The sequence below is a fragment of the Cyprinus carpio genome, chromosome B24 (genome assembly GCF_018340385.1).
Source record: "Cyprinus carpio isolate SPL01 chromosome B24, ASM1834038v1, whole genome shotgun sequence".
Lineage (NCBI taxonomy): Eukaryota > Metazoa > Chordata > Actinopteri > Cypriniformes > Cyprinidae > Cyprinus > Cyprinus carpio.
The window spans coordinates 12,765,315-12,785,794 of record NC_056620.1 but is presented as its reverse complement, the minus strand read 5'-3'; the positions used below and the strand labels follow the sequence as shown (position 1 = coordinate 12,785,794).

At 34.8% G+C, this 20,480-nt stretch overlaps 1 protein-coding gene across 1 annotated transcript in view; it reads right to left on the bottom strand.

Moving 5' to 3' along the window:
* Positions 1–982: 982 nt before the first annotated feature.
* Positions 983–20,480, bottom strand: part of LOC109050250 (phosphatidylinositol 3,4,5-trisphosphate-dependent Rac exchanger 2 protein-like) — a 136,641-nt gene continuing 117,143 nt past the window's right edge. The window contains 4 exon segments of the mRNA XM_042752532.1: positions 983–1,529; positions 4,151–4,218; positions 9,909–10,011; positions 19,401–19,591. Of these exon segments, the coding sequence (XP_042608466.1) occupies positions 1,484–1,529; positions 4,151–4,218; positions 9,909–10,011; positions 19,401–19,591 (408 nt within the window). The 3' untranslated portion in view covers positions 983–1,483.

Here is a 20,480-nt window from a genome sequence, read left to right as displayed (position 1 = left end):
ACGACAGTTAAAAAATTTTTTGTAAAAGACAGTTGCCTATATACAGAGGCCATTAGTGAGATTCCTGAAGACTTTAACTGGTCTGATACCAGCTGCACATTTGATGGATGACAGCACAGCTTCACATATAAAGCAGCTGGGAGTTTGTGTGCACTCAACACATGCATACTGTCAAACACAGACTAAATACATTCACTGGAGAGATCTTTGAAAGATTTGCAGCACAAAGTTTAATCAAAATCACTGTTATAGTCTTTTGCATAAATGTTTAGTCACACAGCTCCATCAAAAACTGAAGGCTTTTTATATAAGGAATATGATTGTGTTTTCTCTTAAACATTTTTATTTGAAATTAATTACAATTTGACATTACAATTTATTGTAATAATTGGGTAAATATTTATTGTTTTCAGGTTAAAAAAAGGTAAAAGAATAGATGTGTTTTTGAAATATCTAAATGTGTTTTTTTTTTGTTAAATATAAATGTCTTTTTCAGTGAATTTTTTTTTTACAGTTATATTTTCACATGAATTTATGTTCCCTTCTGGCTGCTTTTACCCAGAGTATATTAAATCAGACTGATGTATTGTATAAAATATCTTCATTTCTCAAAATGAAACTTATAAAATGGAGTTAATAAACAATTCCTGTTTAGAGCGGTTTCTCAGTATTGCATAGTAATGATTGATTAATTGGTTATTTTAAGCAACAATAATATACAGTAACATATAACAACAACTCCTGAGTACTGATTTCTTTTTAAATGTGGAGACAAAATGACTAATATACCTACTGTATGTAAGTGTGACAAATGTATAAATCCATAACACTGATGACCGTGTCGTATGAACGTTCCAGTACTGTAGGTCACTCCATATTCACTGAGACTGCAGCACTAAGACTGCAACATGTAGCTTAATGCACTATGGTGTTAATAAACTCTTAAGTTGAGAAACCTAATAATGTGAAAGCCAGACCTATACATATGTTAAAGATTTATATGAAAATAGATGAAATAAAAATGCACATACAGTTGGAATGAGGTTTTTGGATGCTATGCCCAAATATGAACTATAAACAAAATGTATGCCTTAACATACATAGACTAAAGCACTGTGCAATTTTTTATTTTTTTACATGAAGAAAAAAGTTATTTGAAACAGACATTGTGATTGACACTCTATTTTTGTGAATGATTTGACAGCAGCTGGGAGATCAGACATCCTGTTTGTTTGATCTTCGGTCTAGAATAAGATGCACCGTAGCAAAGCATGAAATAAAAAAAATAAAATAATGGTGCCTTCAAAAAGCTATGATAAAAGTCAATATATTATGCTGTGAATCCTTTGAGTTGGGAGGTGACAGATCTGCATCTAAGCAGGAGTGAAGGTGAACATCCAGATGCTCTCTTGTCGTGGAAAGTGTGTGTCTGTATCATCTGGAGTTGGACCAAAGATGGTCCAGATCTGTAGAAGACGTGGGTTCAGGGGTCGCCGTCAGGAGGTGGAGGCTGGCACAGTTTGTACAGTCTGTTAATAGAATTAAAAAACTTTTTTAAAATATAAAATATTTATATACAATTTCAGTGCTACAGCCAAGTTTGACCCACATCCAACGTGCACACACACAGCAGTGCACACACACAGCAGTGAACACACACACACACACACACACACACACACACACACACACACACCCGGAGCAGTGGGCAGCCATTTATGCTGCGGCGCCCGGGGAGCAGTTGGGGGTTCGGTGCCTTGCTCAGGGGCACCTCAGTCGTGGTATTGCGGCCCGAGACTCAAACCCACAACCTTAGGGTTAGGAGTCAAACTCTCTAACCATCAGGCCATGACTTCCCCACATTATAAAAATTTTAAAATATATATGGTTGGTGAGATTTTGTATTTATTTATTTTTTTTAATTATTTTTAAGATTTTTAGTTTAGTTGTGTTTTTTTTTAATTTATGCTCTGAAAAGTTGAATTTATTTAATCAAAAACACAGCAATATTACGAAATATTAGTGCAATTTAAATAACAGTTTCCTATTTTAATATATTCTAAAATGTAATTTAGTCCTGTGATGCAAAGCTGAATTTTCAGTTGGTATTAATTCAGTCTTCAGTGTCACATGATCCTTCAGAAATCATTCTAATATGCTGATTCATTGCTAAATAAACATTTCTTCTTATTATGAATGTTAAAATCAGTTCAGCTTCTTTGATGAATAGAAAGTTCAAAAGAACATCATTTATTTCAAACAAAAATCTTTTAAACATTAGACCCTACATTTTTTAACACTTTAGTGCATCCTTGCTTAATAAAAGTAGGTTAAACACAAATCCTTGGATTTAGGCAGCGTTTGTTAAATGCCACAAAACATAAGCCGCGCAGCAATGATCACATGCAACATGCTATGAAAAGCAATGAGTCATTGTCTTGAGGGTCACGCTACAGTACATCTCCCTACAGACCTCAAGTGACTGTGACAGATTAGAGTTTACGCTGGAGTTTTGTACCTGCTGAGAGAAAAGGAGTGGGTCTGTTTTTAATGTATGTCTTATTCTGTTTTCCTGCAGGAAATAGAGTTGGGCTCTCGTGCATGTTCTCTCTTTTATGCATCCACACACTCACACACACTTGCAAATACCTGCAGTAATTTGATGATAGAGGACATGCATTTGAAGCTAAATAATATGTTTTGTGAATTTAATGCCTCAAGTTTCTGTTCAGTTTTATTGTATATGCATGAATACAACATAATGCGCACATTTGGAAAAATGCTGTATATTTTGTTTCACACGGCTCTACTGCAGGGGTTTATTTGAAGAATAAATGCAGAACACCCGTTCCCAAGTTTCTGTCTCCAGTAAAACAGTGGGCCACTTTTTAATACACTAAAGGATATTTAAAAAACAGACATACATTTACTATACTAGATTTGCATTTGAAGAAAGAAAATTCAGACCTTACATGACAGCAAAAAAATCAGTAGCTGTAGATGAGCTATAGATTTTACATTTCTGCACAATTCAGAATGCAAAAAGATGCAACAACAAAGCTCATAACAATTGGATATGCAAATATTACAGTGTTGATATTGTTGTATTTAAATGCTGAATATTCTGTGAAGTCAGGGAGATTTTCAAACTTTAATCTTAAAGAGATAGTCCACACAAAAATGGTAAGCAATCAGTTTCGGGTCCTATTGACTATTTTGTTTGTCCATATTATATAAGTCGGTGTGACCCAACACCATTTGGTTTACAACATTTATATATATATATATATTTTTTGTCCATATTATATAAGTCGGTGTGACCCTATATATATATATATATATATATATATATAATTTGTTTTTGTTCCACCACAGAAGAGAGATATAGAAGCCTGTTATTGCCACATGATGAAAATAATAACAATAATAATGAAATAAAAACTTTATATCTCACAATTCTGTCTTTTTCTTGCAATTCTGAGAACTGTGAGATGTAAAGCCACTCGCAAGATGAGGAATTATAAACTCGTAATTCTGAGAAGTTGCAATTGGAGGACAAATGCAAGAATTGTGAGATGTTCTATGGCAGAAACAAAAAAACTGCATAGCAAATTGTAAACTCACAATTCAGAGAAAAAAGACAGAACTGCAAGATGTTTTATATCTCACAATTCTGACTTTTTTTTTCTCAGAAAAAAAGGTTGAAATTACATTCATTCATTAATTTATGGAAAAACATGAGTGATAACAGTGTTTTCATTTTTGTGTGGACTATCCCTTTAAATTCTTTTAAAAGTTGAACATACATAAAACAGATTAAATTAATTAAGTCTGCACATTAAATAGCTTTAACGTAATAGTTCACCAAAAATGAAAATTCATCCACAACCATTCCAAACACTTAAGAGGTTTACAGCAAACCCTTCATCAGAATGTTTGAGGCCTGTCAATATAGTGCTGTAATAATTCTGGAGGCCTAAACATTTTTCTGAAATGTGTAAATCTTTGAACCGTGGCATTTAGGTCTAAAATTATTTCATGCACATTTTATGAAAGGTTAGTGAAAACCACAGTGTGAATGTGAGGGGACTGAAATGATGTGTGTGTGTGTAGTGATGGAGGAAATTGGTGTGTGGGCCGCTCTGGTTACCTTGGCACTGTTGATGGGGTGCGGTCTCTCACTCCCAGGTTCTTGGCTGAATTCTGCACTCTTGCTCCCTAAAAAAAAGCCATAATTATAAATGACTTTCAGGCCAGTCAGAACAGTTATTCTTTAAATAAGCATGAACATATTCTGTGTCCAGTCGGTCAAGGGTGAGAAGTGGCGTCATTTAGGCTGTGTTGTATATTATGGAAGCATTATGAAATATCCACTTAGAAAAAAAAAAAAAAGGTTAAAAAAAAAAAAAAGTAATAATAATAATAATAAATAATAATAATAATAATAATAAAAGAATAATAATAAAATAAGTTAATACCTATATATATATATATATATATATATATATATATATATATACACACACACACACACACACACACACACACACACACTATATGCAATGTGTAAAAATATATATTGTAATTAGGGCTGTCAAATGATTAATCACGATTAATCACATCCAAAATAAAAGTTTTGTTTACATAATATATGTATGTGTACAGGGTATATTTATTATGTATATATAAATACACACACATAAATTATATATTTAGAAAATATTTACATGTATATACATTTATATATTTATATTCTTATATTTTATATTATATATAAATATATTTAATATATAAACATAACATATTCTTCTTAAATATATACATGCATGTGTGTGTGTATTTATATATACATAATAAATATACACAGTATACACACATATATTATGTAAACAAAACTTTTATTTTGGATGTGATTAATCGTGATTAATCATTTGACAGCCCTAATTCTAATATATATTACATCAAAAATGTATGTATATTTCACACACACACACACACACACACATATAATGTAAAATAGTTTTTGTGTTGTCAGATACAAATATACGCCATGCATGTACTGAAATGAAATCACCCAATTTCTTTTAATGTACTTCTATTTTTGTACCAAGGAAAATTACTTTTTTAAATATGCACTGGTTTTTCTTCTATTTTTAAATAATTAAATAATTCATATAGTCATTTCCTATTCTGAACAGATCATCTGTTTTTTCCTCTTCAGTTGCCCAAGTCAGCCTGCTCTGCAATCCTTCATAGACGCTGTGGCTCATATTTCATAGAAAAAGAGCAGCGGTAGAGTCCTGCCAGCCAGCTGAACCTGTGACTTACAAGCCGCATCCGTCATCACAGTTCACGAACACTGGCCTTGTCAAATGTGTTAGATGGACTTGTTTGTAATCGTAAATTAGGATATAAAATATACATACTCAAAGACCATCCAGAGTTATTTGCTGTAAGTTTCATGCAGCCAACTAAATGAATTTCCAATGCTAAATGAAATGCAGGACTGTTTAATGGAGAGCGTCTTCACTCCGGAATCCTATCGCGTCTAAATGAAAAATGGCCACCTGTGCCTTGACGTAAGAGGGAAAATGTCTATCTTGCACATTTTACAAACATTAGCTCTTTCTGCAAATAGCTCTGCAGGTTGGTTTGACGTGAGGCGTCTCGGCAGGTGCGTCTGTTGCGGGTGGGATCAGCAGCAGGGGATGATACTGCTGCATAAACACAGCTGTGATTGTGAGTGCAGAGCTTCCGCATACAGGTACACTGCTGATGGGTGAGTGCTTCAGACATGGGCGGCACCATGGTCAGTCCCTTATCATATCCTGATAGCATCAGCAATTACACCACCAGAGGCACACGCTTCGCCTACTGCTTTCCTGGGACTTTAAAAGATATGGCTGGACGTCGAGGAGAAGAACTGAGATATGAGAGGGCAAGAACACCGAGAAGATTATTCATTCTCTTGATAATCTTTTTTTAACAATCACTTCTCTAAAAATATGGTTAACTCATTTTGGCAGTTCAGCAATTTAGTGTTTATACACAGAAACTGCATGATGGAGCTATTCGTTAGTGTCCCTTTCTGTTCCTCAATGAGTTCCAGACATTATGATGGATGAGTCTCTTTTAAGTCTTGCTGTGAGGTACGAATTACGGTGAATAATAATAAATAGTCAGCCAGAGGGAGCTCTGATGACAGTCATTCATTTTTATATTCATAAAGTAATTTTGGAGCCTGGACGGCGCAGGTAAGGAGTCATCACCCAGAGGCAGTCCAGAACATCACATATTATATGCCCCAATGCATTATAAATTCAGCAGTTTTAAAATCAGAGGTGAAATGCAAATATATATTATGAGGTAAAAGTTAAATATAAAGTTACCTATAAAGTCGTTTTAATACATACATTATAATGGCCTGACCTATGAATGGCCTGTTCCCTAATGCAGTGGTTTTCAATGCATTCTTGCTTGATTTTTTCTTTTTTTCTTCCTTGCTTCATATTTAACATCAAGCAGTGGCCTCATCATAAAATTAAACAAAAAAAGCCATTAAAATCAAACATTTAAAAATATTAATATCACAGATTATATAGTCTTAAAATAAGAATTATGAAATTACCCATTTAATTTATGTAATAATTACTATATATGTATGTCTGTGTGTGTGTGTGTGTGTGTGTGTGTGTGTGTGTGTATATATCCATCAATTTATTATTAATTACTATTAATATAATTTTACATTAATTGTAATTTTATTTATTTAAAATGACTTTAAATACATAAAATACTTAAATTATTTTATTACTACTTTTATTATTAATGATAAAAATTTACAGTAAATACATAAATAACATAATAAATGGAATTCTTGGGAATAAAATTATGTATGTGCAAATCAATTATTTATATATGCATACATTTATTATTAATAATTATTAACAATACATTTTATTTAAATCAATCGTGTATTTATTTAAAATGACTTTAAATACATAAATAACATTTACTTTAGTTATTTATATTACTAATTTTATTATTAAATAAAATGTTTAACTTACAGTAAATGTATAAATGGCAGCAGAAGTGGAAGGCATGGAACACACATTGGCCAATGCCCCTGATATAAGAAACATTGCCCTAATGTACTCTTTTGAAAGTTATGCCTCTATATGACTGAGTTACTGTGAAGGGTTCTCTAGTCTTTGCCTCTAATGACTCAGGGCCGCCTTGAAGTTTCATTTCTTCAGAGCTGACAGAGCAGCCGTCCAAGCCCTCTATTATACAAGTCTCACAGTGCTTAATGATATCAAAAGAACAGGCCCTGTCAGTTTCATCCATAATTTCATGAAGGACACTTCAAGACTAGGGTGAAAATGGGTAGAAAAAGACTAACAATCTTCCACTTTCTAAATGAAAGGTAGGGAGACTTCATTTCATGAGTGTCTATCCTCCTCCTTCTAGACTGGCTAACCAGAGGGAGGAAGAGCTTATGCTAATAGCCATGTAGAGAAACCGAAATGAGAGAAAGCAAACCAAGGCAGTTAAGCTTGTTACATTTCCCAAAATAATTAAACAGGCCTTTGATAAAAATAAATCCTCCTCGAAATGAATGTGGTGGCCTAATGTTTTGATTTTTTTTGCAACTGTAATTCCCAATAAATTAACTGGGTCAGTACAATTCAGAAAACATTAAAAGCAGAGGTAGATATTAGCTCATCTTTTTCTCTGCTGGAAATGGCACTTCAAAACCAAACCATATAAATAAATTTCCCACCAGAAACTTTAAATGAAAAAACCATGGGTTTATAAAATCATAAAAATGGTTTATTCTGCAGAGAGCTAACAGTAATAAGGTATTTCTTCAAACTTTTATTAACATTTATATTAAAACTAACAGATTTCAGCATTTTTTTTTTTTTATATGATCACATTCATTTTTTTTTAATAATGCAAAAAGTTAAATAAATATTTAATGTTGTCGATTTTGAATACATAAAACACTATCTATGAAATAAGCATTAGCAAGACTAAAAAGTCTGCCATTTTATTTATTAAAAATAAATGTCACAAAATGTTACACACATTTCATCATTGGAGATGTGTTGTTGAATGATAAAATAAAAAAACATATCGCAATTCCACAAATTTTTTTTTTTAAATCAAATGAATGCAGTCTTGCAGCATAAGAGACTTGTTTCAAAACATTAAAATAATCTTAATGACCTTTCAATGATTTTTCAGTGGTACTGTACAGTCGTGGCCAAAAGTTTTGAGAATTACATAAATATTGGAAATTGGAAAAGTTGCTGCTTAAGTTTTTATAATAGCAATTTGCATATACTCCAGAATGTTATAAAGAGTGATCGGAATAAATTGCATAGTCCTTCTTTGCAATGAAAATGAACTTAATCCCAAAAAAACCTTTCCACTGCATTTCATTGCTGTCATTAAAGGACCTGCTGAGATCATTTCAGTAATCATCTTGTTAACTCAGGTGAGAAAGTTGACGAGCACAAGGCTTGAGATCATTATGTCAGGCTGATTGGGTTAGAATGGCAGACTTGACATGTTAAAAGGAGGAAGATGCTTGAAATCATTGTTCTTCCATTGCTAACCATGGTGACCTGCAAAGAAACGCGTGCAGCCATCATTGCGTTGCATAAAAATGGCTTCACAGGCAAGGATATTGTGGCTACTAAGATTGCACCTAAATCAACAATTTATAGGTTCATCAAGAACTTCAAGGAAAGAGGTTCAGTTCTTGTAAAGAAGGCTTCAGGGCGTCCAAGAAAGTCCAGCAAGCACCAGGATCGTCTCCTAAAGAGGATTTCAGCTGCGGGATCAGAGTGCCACCAGTGCAGAGCTTGCTCAGGAATGGCAGCAGGCAGGTGTGAGCGCATCTGCACGCACAGTGAGGCGAAGACTTTTGGAAGATGGCCTGGTGTCAAGAAGGGCAGCAAGGAAGCCACTTCTCTCCAAAAAAACATCAGGGACAGATTGATCTTCTGCAGAAAATATAGTGAATGGACTGCTGAGGACTGGGGCAAAGTCATATTCTCCGATGAAGCCCCTTTCCGATTGTTGGGGGCATCTGGAAAAAGGCTTGTCCGGAGAAGAAAAGGTGAGCGCTACCATCAGTCCTGTGTCATGCCAACAGTAAAGCATCCTGACACCATTCATGTGTGGGGTTGCTTCTCATCCAAGGGAGTGGGCTCACTCACAATTCTGCCCAAAAAAACACAGCCATGAATAAAAGAATGGTACCAAAACACCCTCCAACAGCAACTTCTTCCAACAACCCAACAACAGTTTGGTGAAGAACAATGCATTTTCCAGCACGATGGAGCACCGTGCCATAAGGCAAAAGTGATAACTAAGTGGCTCGGGGACCAGAAGTTGAAATTTTGGGTCCATGGCCTGGGAAACTCCCCAGATCTTAATCCCATTGAGAACTTGTGGTCAATCCTCAAGAGGCACGTGGACAAACAAAAACCCACTAATTCTGACAAACTCAAAGAAGTTATTATGAAAGAATGGGTTGCTATCAGTCAGGATTTGGCCCAGAAGTTGATTGAGCGCATGCCCAGTCGAACTGCAGAGGTCCTGAAAAAGAAGGGCCAACACTGCAAATACTGACTCATTTGCATAAATGTCATGTAATTGTCGATTAAAAGCCTTTGAAACGTATGAAGTGCTTGTAATTATATTTCAGTACATCACCGAAACAACTAAAACAAAGATCTAAAAGCAGTTTAGCAGCAAACTTTTTGAAAACTAATATTTATGTAATTCTCAAAACTTTTGGCCACGACTGTACATACACTGTTGGACATTGTTAGTGGACAAAATAAACAAACGCATGCTAAAGTGCTAAAGAAACATCAAACACCAGAACATACCTGCTTCCTCATGACGTCAGTGGCCTGCATGATGCATCGTGGGGGCAAGCCGTGATTGCGGGCCAGAAGAATGGCCTGTTCCAGCGTGACACTCAGAGTACAACTGCAAGACAGACAATAAACTACAGATCAGCATTTAGCACCATAAATCCCACATTATAATGTAAGACCATAACTCTTTATCAAATATTTCATAAAGCACTGACTGGAGCAGTAGCAAAAACGAGAGGGATAATTACAGTCAAAGAGAAAAAAGGGCCTTTTATCAGAGATCACTTTCCACTAGCCATGTTCTAATGTAATTAATTATGCAGAGATGTTTTTAATTAATAATTTAATTAAAAAAAATTGAGAAGCTTAATAAATATGACTAAATTCTGATTACAGCATGAAGGAGGAGGACAGATCCAAGGCATTTAACAAGCTTGTGCGGCCCAGGCTGATGTCTCATCTGTCTGTGCCAATGCCTGGCTAACAGGAAGACCTGTCAGATGTGCTGTCATTCCAGCGTGATGAAGCGTGACATGCACTTTCATTCTCTGAGAACATGTGTCTGCCACTCACATCCCATTAACATTTGAACAGACAGTCAAAGGGGAGTGTGGCCAAACAGGTGTGAGAGTCATACACTCCACTGCATCCAATGTGAACTAATCTGATTGGCTGATTTTAAGAAAGTTAAAGGAAGACTGTTGGAACACTTTTAATAAACAATAAACACATTTTGCCACTAGATGAAAATGCCAGTTTATTAACTGTACCACTTTAGTTTAATACACTAACTTTTTTGGTTTTAAAATTTTACAATTATAATGAAAGTAAAACTTAAAAAATAAAATAACTGAAAAAAAAAAAATAAAATAACTGAAAAAAAAAAAACACTGAAATTACCAAAACTGAACTCAGAACATAAAATAGAACCTAAAATTACTATAATCATAATAACAATAATAATAAAAATGGTTATTATTATGTTGTGTTATTATTTTGTGGTTAAAAATATGTTTAGTAGCAAGTTAACTAGATATCCATGTGCAAAACTGAATGTTTTTATTTAGTTTAGTTTAACGCATTAACATTGGCAGTGCTAAAATGCTAAACTTATAATGAAACTAAAACTAAAACAAAAACAAACTGAAATAGAATAGTTAACACTAGCTGAAAATACTAAAACTAAACTAACATAGACCATAAAATAGAAATAAAAACTGAAATTACTATAATTCAAAACTATAATAACCATTTTAACTAAATATCCATGTGCAAAACTGAATGTTTATTTCATTTAGTTTAACATCAATAAAACTAAAACTAAAATAAAAATGTAATAAACTGACATAAAAAAAACTACAAGGCACTGAAAATAATAAAACTAAACAAAGAACATAAAATAGAACATAATTCTCTTTATAATTCTGCATAATATCAGAGTTTAGTGGCAAGTTAACTAGATATCAATTAGTAAAACTGAATATTTGTATTTATTCATATTCTTTTAAACATTTTTTCAGACTGGAGAGAAAATTTTTGAAAGTTAGAGTGTTTTCATAGTGCACAGAACTCATTTATTTCCAAAGATTATGAAAAATCTGATTCCTCATTTTCCAAAAGAGCTTCATGATGTACCACTAGACAAAGTCAATGAGCAGTGTCTGGGTCAATAAGACCTAATCCAAATGACCAATCTAAATGATGACTTATTTAGAACGATACCAAACTGATTTTAGATTACCAAGAACACGAGCGAAGGTCTGATAAACAACGAAGCAATCATGAAAAAATCAATAACTGACACTGCTAATGTTTTTACACTTTCGGGGAAAATGTTTTAAACTGGTGAGCTGTAACAGAGAATCCGTCACAAAGAAATTTGGTTATTTAATAGCTTGTCCACTGTCAAACTGTCTATATCTATGATGCATCAGCCTGACATTTCCATCTCATTTTTGGTGATATATATGTGTTCATAGGCAGAGGTGTCAGATGTGTTATATGGCTCTCATCTGTGAATTCAATCATTCAGTTCTTCTGAAGTGAGAACAGCACTGACCTTTGCTTCAAGAAAAAGGCTTTTTCTTACTTGATCTCCATATTCAAGAATCTAGCTATGATAGAATATATGCAACTTACCAGGTGATGGATTTGTTTTCTGTCTTTATAAAAAAAACACATCAGGATTCTTTGCCTGTTTCACTCTTTGATTGTTTGCCCTTGGAAACAAATGGGTTTCTCTCTGGCAAACTGCTGACTATGTAGAAATTCACCTGACGCTAAGGTGTATTTTATATTTTATTGCATTTATTGGATTTATTATATTGATTTTTTTTATTTATAATAGAATATGATACAAAGATTTCAGAGTCACCAATCACCAGTGTTCCTCACACATATCGCACATTCATGGATATTTTAAACTTCAAGGACATGTCATGACGCAGCAAAGAGAGGTGAATCTCGTTTGATTTATGCGTTTCCTTTACTCTGATGGACACACATATACTGAGTGTCAAGGGCACTGTGTGACCTCTTTACGATAGCAAACTACAGCCCCAAATTGATCCTCAGTGTTTCACGGCTGATTGAGCTGTGCCTTCTCTTCTCAGCCGTACCATTCCCACTGTTACTTAATTGCTTAAGGGGATGCTTGGAAGGAAATGTAAAGGGCTTTATAATCTCACGTCATACACCACTTTGACCTCTACATGACTAGCAGTGAAGAATGCATCACAGAAGAAAATTTTTGTGGTTATGCGGTTGGTAGCAGGAAAGTGGAATAAGTTTATGGTAAAACTAGTAAAAGCAAACCTGTGTCTCTTTAGTATTATATATATAGAAAGAAAAAAAAGAAATGCCCTCTCATTAGCCCTATTCGAATGGGATTCGTTTTACATGGAGAGATGGGTTAAAGTAATTTTTACCAGAGCTTCTCAGTGATTTTAGTCCTGTCCAAATGTGCCATCTCAGTAATCATTACGGACAATGTCAGTAAATATTACAGTAATTTTTACCTTCTGTAAAAGTCGCTGAAGAATTACCTCAGGAAATACTAATCCCGTGCGAATAGACCAGCTGTAAATATGTACGTAAATATTCATAATTTTCTAATTGTGAATGGTTGAAGAACCATTCAGTTGCGTTCTAGGCAGTCGGACAAGTCTGTGGCAAACCTCGTATGTTTTCTGCACATGGCAGTGCATACCATTCAGATCAAAAAGAAGGTCAAAAGCACTTGTAAGAGGGACAAAACCTCTGTTAGCTTTATGTAAGTACCTATTGCAAACAGAATCCAATCATAATTTAATTTATCGATCAATGTAGCACGCACATGTTGACAGGGAGGTGACGGCGGTGTGTAAATCAAGGTGCCCCTCCCACTTCTGGTAGTTTTACTGAGATTTTTATCCCGTGCGAATTGGCCATTAATACTACTGACGTCCTGTGGTAAATTATCATTACTCCATCTACCTTTGTATAACTAATCCAGTCCGAATAGGGCTAAAGTCAACTGCTTTTTCTCACGCTACGTTGTAGAACAATCACGCACGAAGATGATGACGGCAAATAGTCTTTAACAATCCACATGAAGGTAAATCCACAAATAGGTAGGCAGATGACACACGTAAACAGTAGACATACAAAATCAGAATGCAGGACAGACTAGAACATAAAAACAGAGGCACATGAGGATAATTAATGAGACACAGGTGAATCAAATGACGAAATCAAAGGGGAGACAAAAACTAGGTCACACTGGGAAGACTAAGACAATAATAAGACACAGACTCTGACACTTATTTCCAGCAAAGTTTTAACAAATATTTGTAAATATTTGTAGGCAGTGGCTAATTGCACTAAATGTAAATAAGCAATAGATGCTATTTACACTAAGTGCAAATAGCAACAGATTCTATTTACACTAAGTGAAAATAGCAGTATTTTTTTATCAATATGCTGTTCACATAGTGCAAATAGCTTTAGATTGTATTTATATTATGGTAAATTAGCATGATTTTCTGCTATTTATACTACCTATTGCAAATAGTACTACTTATTGCAAATCTGCACCTCAGTATTGAAGTACATTATCTACTTTTTGATAATCTGGGCGTAAGTATTGGCGCAAGTGTTTTTGCTAGTTTCAGCCATCCTGCGCCACGCTGTTTAAATAAAAAGAGGTGTGTTCAGGCACATTGTTGGCACGTTGCAATTTTGAGGAGCTGAAAATGTGCCATAGACCAACTCAAACCCGCTCTAAAATCTAAAGTCAAAGGCACAATATTTTTTTGTTATTTAAAGAGCGCATTAGTAGAAAATGCACCTCTGGGCGGGTCCACAACATGCGTTCACTTTGCTTATTACACACAGGGACGCGCAGCAGCACACAAACATTTTTTAAATATAAAACTATAAAAGATTTAAATGTAAAAGATTATTATTGTGTAGGCTACATGAATATAAAAATGCCTAAATGTCATAATGGATAGCCATTGCATGTTTCAGAATTAGGCTACCTATTTGCTCGCGTACGAGCAGCTCCGTTTCATCTTGGGAGACGCTTTCTGTCTTTGTGCTTGCAAAATCCACCGTGTAAACAGTAAATCTGCCATGGCACAATTGCAACTGCCTCTTAAAGGGAATGGGAGATGACACTCTGATTGGTTTATTGCACGTTAAATCCCAAAAAAAAACACCCATAACTCATTAAAAGAATAGGGACAACCCGTTTAGACCATGCGCCGGGCATGCCGTTTTCCCATCGTTAAACTAGCAAAAGTGGATTCGGACACACCCTGAGTGCACCTGAGTCGTGCGCTTTAGACCATGCACTTAGATTGATAAAATAGGGCCCTATAAATGTATAATGAACACAATAATGCAATAATAACGTATTGAGTGTAAATTATCATTTTAATTCAAATTATTATGGATGCCACCTTATTGGGACAATAAAGCCTTCCCTACACCTACCCTAACCCTATCCGATACTTTATTTTAAACTTTTTTATTATTTCCTTCATTTTTATTGAAAATAAATGCCTTTCCAATGTGATATGAGATTTGAAAAGGGAGAAAAAAAAGTTCGGCAAATGCCGATCTCGAACTTGGGTCTATCACATCATAAAGCACATGCTTTTCCATCTATGCCACTGGAACTGTTGTTTGACGAGCGTCTTTTGTAATGTTGACTATCCCAATCACACATTAGTGGGCGGACTTAGTGTAAATAGACACTCCGATATTTGTATTTTTAAAGTCTTTCTAATAAAGATATGTAAAGATTATTTGGAATTTACTAAATTATACAGTATCCTGAGAAAGATGAATTTATTATACTATTAATTATTTTGATTTAGCTTTTATTCTTATATTTTTAGTAATGGCTGTGCATGTCATTTTATTATTTTTGTTACATTTCAATAATAATTTTATTTTAGTTTACTTTTATTTTTATTTATTCAATTTTATTAATTTCAATACTTCCACTTATTTTTGACAGTTGCCTAGGTAGTTCTGTTATCTAATATTTATATTATTATTATAATGCCCACAACCAGGCTTTCTCTATCTCTCTCTCTCTCTCTCTCTCTCATAACTGTTTGCATTTTGTACCCTTTCTGTAGAACACACAGTTTTTGTTTTGAAGTACCAAATGTGCTCTTGGATAATATTTTATTTCTATATTTTGAAGAACAAAACAACACTAGACTCACTGATTTTCATTGTATGGACAAGAAACACTTTTCCAAAATACTGTCTCATAAAAATAATGACAAAATTTTAATTTTGGGGTGAATGAATCTTTACATTTTCCTATACATCTGTACGAGCCTTTTAAAGTGAGACACAATTACAGGGAAGATCAGAAATGCTTTGCCATCACAGCAGAGGTGGGAGCCACAGCAGGAGCCACACACTGCTGTTTGATATCAGCCATAGCGAATCAAAGCTGGCTTAATACTGAGCCAACTGGCCCAAGGTAAGACCTGTGTGACGGCATTTATTGGCTCTTTATAAAAAAAAGAGTTCTGAACTCTTCTGCTGACATACAAAATGTGGAAGAGACTCATCAAATGTGTGTGGTATACTTAAGGGAGGACTGCTATACGCTATACATTAAGCAACCTACAACCAGCAGATGTGAATGTCTGATTTACACATTTTATGTAAATGTGACCCTGGGAATGTACAGATGGACTAGAAAGTCTATACATGGGACAGAAAGTAGATATTGGTCATAAAAGATCTATATAACGAAAGATCAAATATCCCAAGTTGGGGATGATGGTATTTGAACATGTTTATGGAGCTCTGTAGAGACTGTAAATGTTTCATTTAACTATGCATGCTTCGAGATTAGGACAGATGGTGAAAGTACACTAAAAAAAGAATGTTTCTGAATTTAACTATTAATTTTTTTTTTTCCTATGAGGTCTGCCTATGAGGTCAGTCCATGCTTTTTGTGCCAAAAACCGTTTTAATGCAGTTTTTCGATCCTTTCGAGTTTACAGTTGGGTTCAATAAAGTTTTCAAAGCTTTATCCCTTAACAAAAGTCCAAGCCTGCATTACAGTTTGACAATATCACAACATAACCCGTTTTTGAAATCTGCTTCAAAAACGGTTAAGGTTGAACTGAAATGATTGGGAACCTTATTAAAAAATATCAGTAGGTGCTACACACAGCCAGAAACTCCACAAAGACTGACACGGAAGAGAAGAAATTGTTGAATTAAGTCATTATTTTTGTTTTCTTTGCGTACAAAATTATTCTCATAGCTTCATTACATTACGGTTGAACCACTGATGTCAAATTGAATATTTTAACGATGTCCGTACTACCTTTCTGGGCCTTGAACATGGTAGTTACGTTGCTGTCTATGCAGGGTCAGAAAGCTCTCGGATTTCATCAAAAATATCTTTGTTTGTTTTCAGAAGATTAACGGAGGTCTTATGGGTTTGGAATGACATGAGGGTGAGCAATTAAATGACAGAATTTTCATTTTTGCTTGAACTATCCCTTTAACAGTATCTATCCTATTTAGTTCATATCATCTCATTGCTATTTTTCTGAACAATGCTGTTGTTTCATCAACATGTCTTGCACCAAAAAGTTAAAAAAAGTTCAGGAAATCTGTCGTTCTGAAAGTCTCTATGTTTTCATAGTGCACTGATCTCATTCCCATTACTTCAAAATGTCAAGGAAAATGTGATTTCTCATTATATGCCCACTTTTAACTGTGTTCTTACTCTCCCACTTTGGAGGGAACCAATAAATTTAGAACAACTTTATATTGAAACTGGACCTCTGCAACACCTTGGCGAAAGAAATTTAGCCATAAAATAAACATCAGCTCTCACTTAGCTTCAGCCACATTTGGCAGGTAAGCACTTTAAAGCAAAGCTTACGCCTCTCTGCAAGTATTTAATTTCATTAAAAGCAGGAACTGGCACATTTTGTCTGTTGATTGAAGCTGTTCGACAGACAAAAGGGTATATAAATAGGAGCACATTATGAAATGCTGATGCTCTGCATATCATGCATACTGGGTGTTTTATTATAGGGATAATTTGCCCAAAAAGGAAAAATTCTGTCATCACTTATTGTTTCAAACCTGAATAAGCAGATATTGTGGAGAACGTGTCCAATCAAGCTGTTGATGGTCTCCATTGACTTACATAGTATTTCTATGTAAGGAATTAATTAATAGGAATTAATTAATTAACTCTCACGTACATCTTGCAAGCAATGTAACACATTTCCTGCCTAAACCTATTTAATGCAACTTCCATTTAGCTACTACTGAGAAAAACGGGCTTGATACAAACTATAAATATGAAAAACTGCCCCAAACCATGTTTTACACGGAATTATGCGGAACTATCGGTTGGTTATGAGCAAAAGCAGGTTAAATAAAGAGAGAGTTTGTTTGATGAAGGCATGTTTAGAGGGGTAAACAAGACTGAATTCACCATATCCGTGGCAGGTCTGAGCACCTGCGGCTTCACTAAAGCTGAGATGTGGCCTGTAATTGCCATGGCGTACAAATGTGAGTAAGTCACACCCAAAACAACACACACAATGCTGTGAACATTTCATGCTGCTTTTATCCAATACACTGCAGTAAAGTGTAAAGAGCAGCACGCATGTGCATCTGTTGCCATGTGTAAGGTTGAAATACAATTTCAGCAACATACAGTGCTAATAAAAAGTCAACTCCCTCCTGTTCTTTTCCACATGTTGAAAATTAATGGCAAAATAACAACACATGGACATTTTACAAAACAAATTACAAATGAAAGCTAAAGAAAAAAGCCATGAATTGGCATTTTTATGCAGTTGCTTAGGGATTCTGCTTAGGTTAAGTAGTTGTTAACAAATTGGCTCACCCTCTTTGGGAACACCCCTATTTATTTGGTCGAATGAAGGTGAAAAGATCTTTCCAAGCAGATTTGTGACAAAGGTCTTGAAACTTCCCAGTCAGGGCAAGAATATAAAAAATGATGCCAATGAATATATCTCAACACACTGTAAAGCTCCCTATTACAAACGTGACCGAAGGTAAATCTTCTCAGAACTGGCTGTCCTCCAAAGCTCAGTATCCAGGCAAAGAGTAAGTGACGCCACTAAGAGGCCCATAAAATTTTAAATCAAATCTAAAAGAGTTGCAGTCCTCCAGACAGAGATGTAAAAAACAACAGGAAATACTCTAAAAATTAAATAAACATTAGAATAAATCATACCACACCCAAACTTTTAAATATTATTGACATGTTTTCAACAAAACCTGAATATATGCAGAATATCAATACAGTGCTGCACTGTAAGCACCATAATAACAAGGCCTATGATACACAGCGACACTTGAAACTGAAAATGAATAACAAAAGAACTGTTGGTTTCGTGAAAGAAGTACATCAGCTCTGGGGGATACTAAAAGTGGCCTTGAATTGAATAAAATATGTCCCTTCAGTTAAGATTCACAAAAGAGCACTATAGCTAGAAAAGAAATAGAGCTGTCTGGACCATCTCTGAAAAGATGGATTAAGCAAGACCTAAAAGTAGAACTGAGAAGCTGAATATTCATAATTGCTTTGGATGAATGATTAGTGCAGAGAAAGGTGTATTTATGGAATGATAGATAAATGAGCATGTAATGAGGATTATTATGTATTCATACAAAAGACGAAATTGAATATTAAATGGTACGAGGAGGAGAGAGTGAAGAGAGAAAGTCTGCAACAGAACCATCGAGATAAACCCAAAAAACCTCGCCAAAACTGAAGAAAGATTGAGGCTGCAGAGAAGAAAACAGGATAAAAGACATAAGTGACAGGAAGTAAATTGCTCCGAGCTACAGACAGAAAGGAGAAAAAACAGGGGAGGAAAAAACAGAAGCGTTCCACTTAGACAGAGTCCCTGGCGAATGCCTGATGCCTGTCGGACAGAAGAGAAAGGAGGAGTGTGAGTGTATGTGTGTGTAACCCAGGCTGACCGGTGTACTCCGCTGTTACACATGACGATGTGACAAGCTCCCAGGCGGCTGCACAGCTCCGAGGCCACGGTGAGCAGCCCGACTCCAGACGCTCCACAGGCTGTGAACTGACACGCAGCCGTCCGCCGACATGAGATAAAACTTTCCATCAGTCTGTACAACTCATCCAGAGCATTCAGAGGACGCATCAGCTACAAAGAGAGAGAGTAACAGAATAACATTACAACAACATTCCATATTAAAGGTTTAGTTTTAACAGGGATGGTTATTCTGTTATTGTTTATTCTGTTTTTGTTTATTTCAAACTCTTGTTTTGAAAAATAATGGTTTGAGTAATAAGTTTTTCACATGCGGTAGCATAAAATAACCCATTTTTACTTAGCATAAGGAACAATTTAATAATCCAAACACTTTTTTTTCATTATAAAGGACCTTTTGTGCAATGAAAAGGTTCCATGGATGTTCAAGTTTCTTCATAGAATCATCAATGCCAATAAAGAGCCTTTATTTTTAAGAGTACATATAATTTGCCTTCATCTGTGAAACATGAAAAGAAACATTTTAACATCTAGAATTGTCATGCTTTTTAATTAATGAACAAATGAATACAAAATAAAAAAATTAAAAAAAAAAACAAATTAATCGTTTTAAGTGAGCTTTGACTTGTGAACTGCTGTGGAGGACCGAATCAGTCCGATTCGTGAATAAATCATTCAGTCCAGTTTGTGTATTAGATCAACTGCTTCACTGCAAAGAACTGACTCAAAAGAACAACTCATTTACAAATTAGACTGATTTGTTCCTTGTGTTCAACTGATTTTGATTCACAAGTCATTCTTGATTGAACTGTTGAGTTGCTGTGTGAAGATTCTTAAAAATTTACCTTATGTGTTTCACTGAAACAATAAGAACATGTGGGTTTAGAATGACATGAAGGTGAGCAATTAATGACAGGATTAAGCAGGTCCCTTTTTTTCATTATTGAGAATCAATAAATGCATTCAATAAATAACTAGCTGTACTGCCATAAACACAGATTTACCACAAGTCCCTTCAGATCGTATAGGGAGTGATGGCACA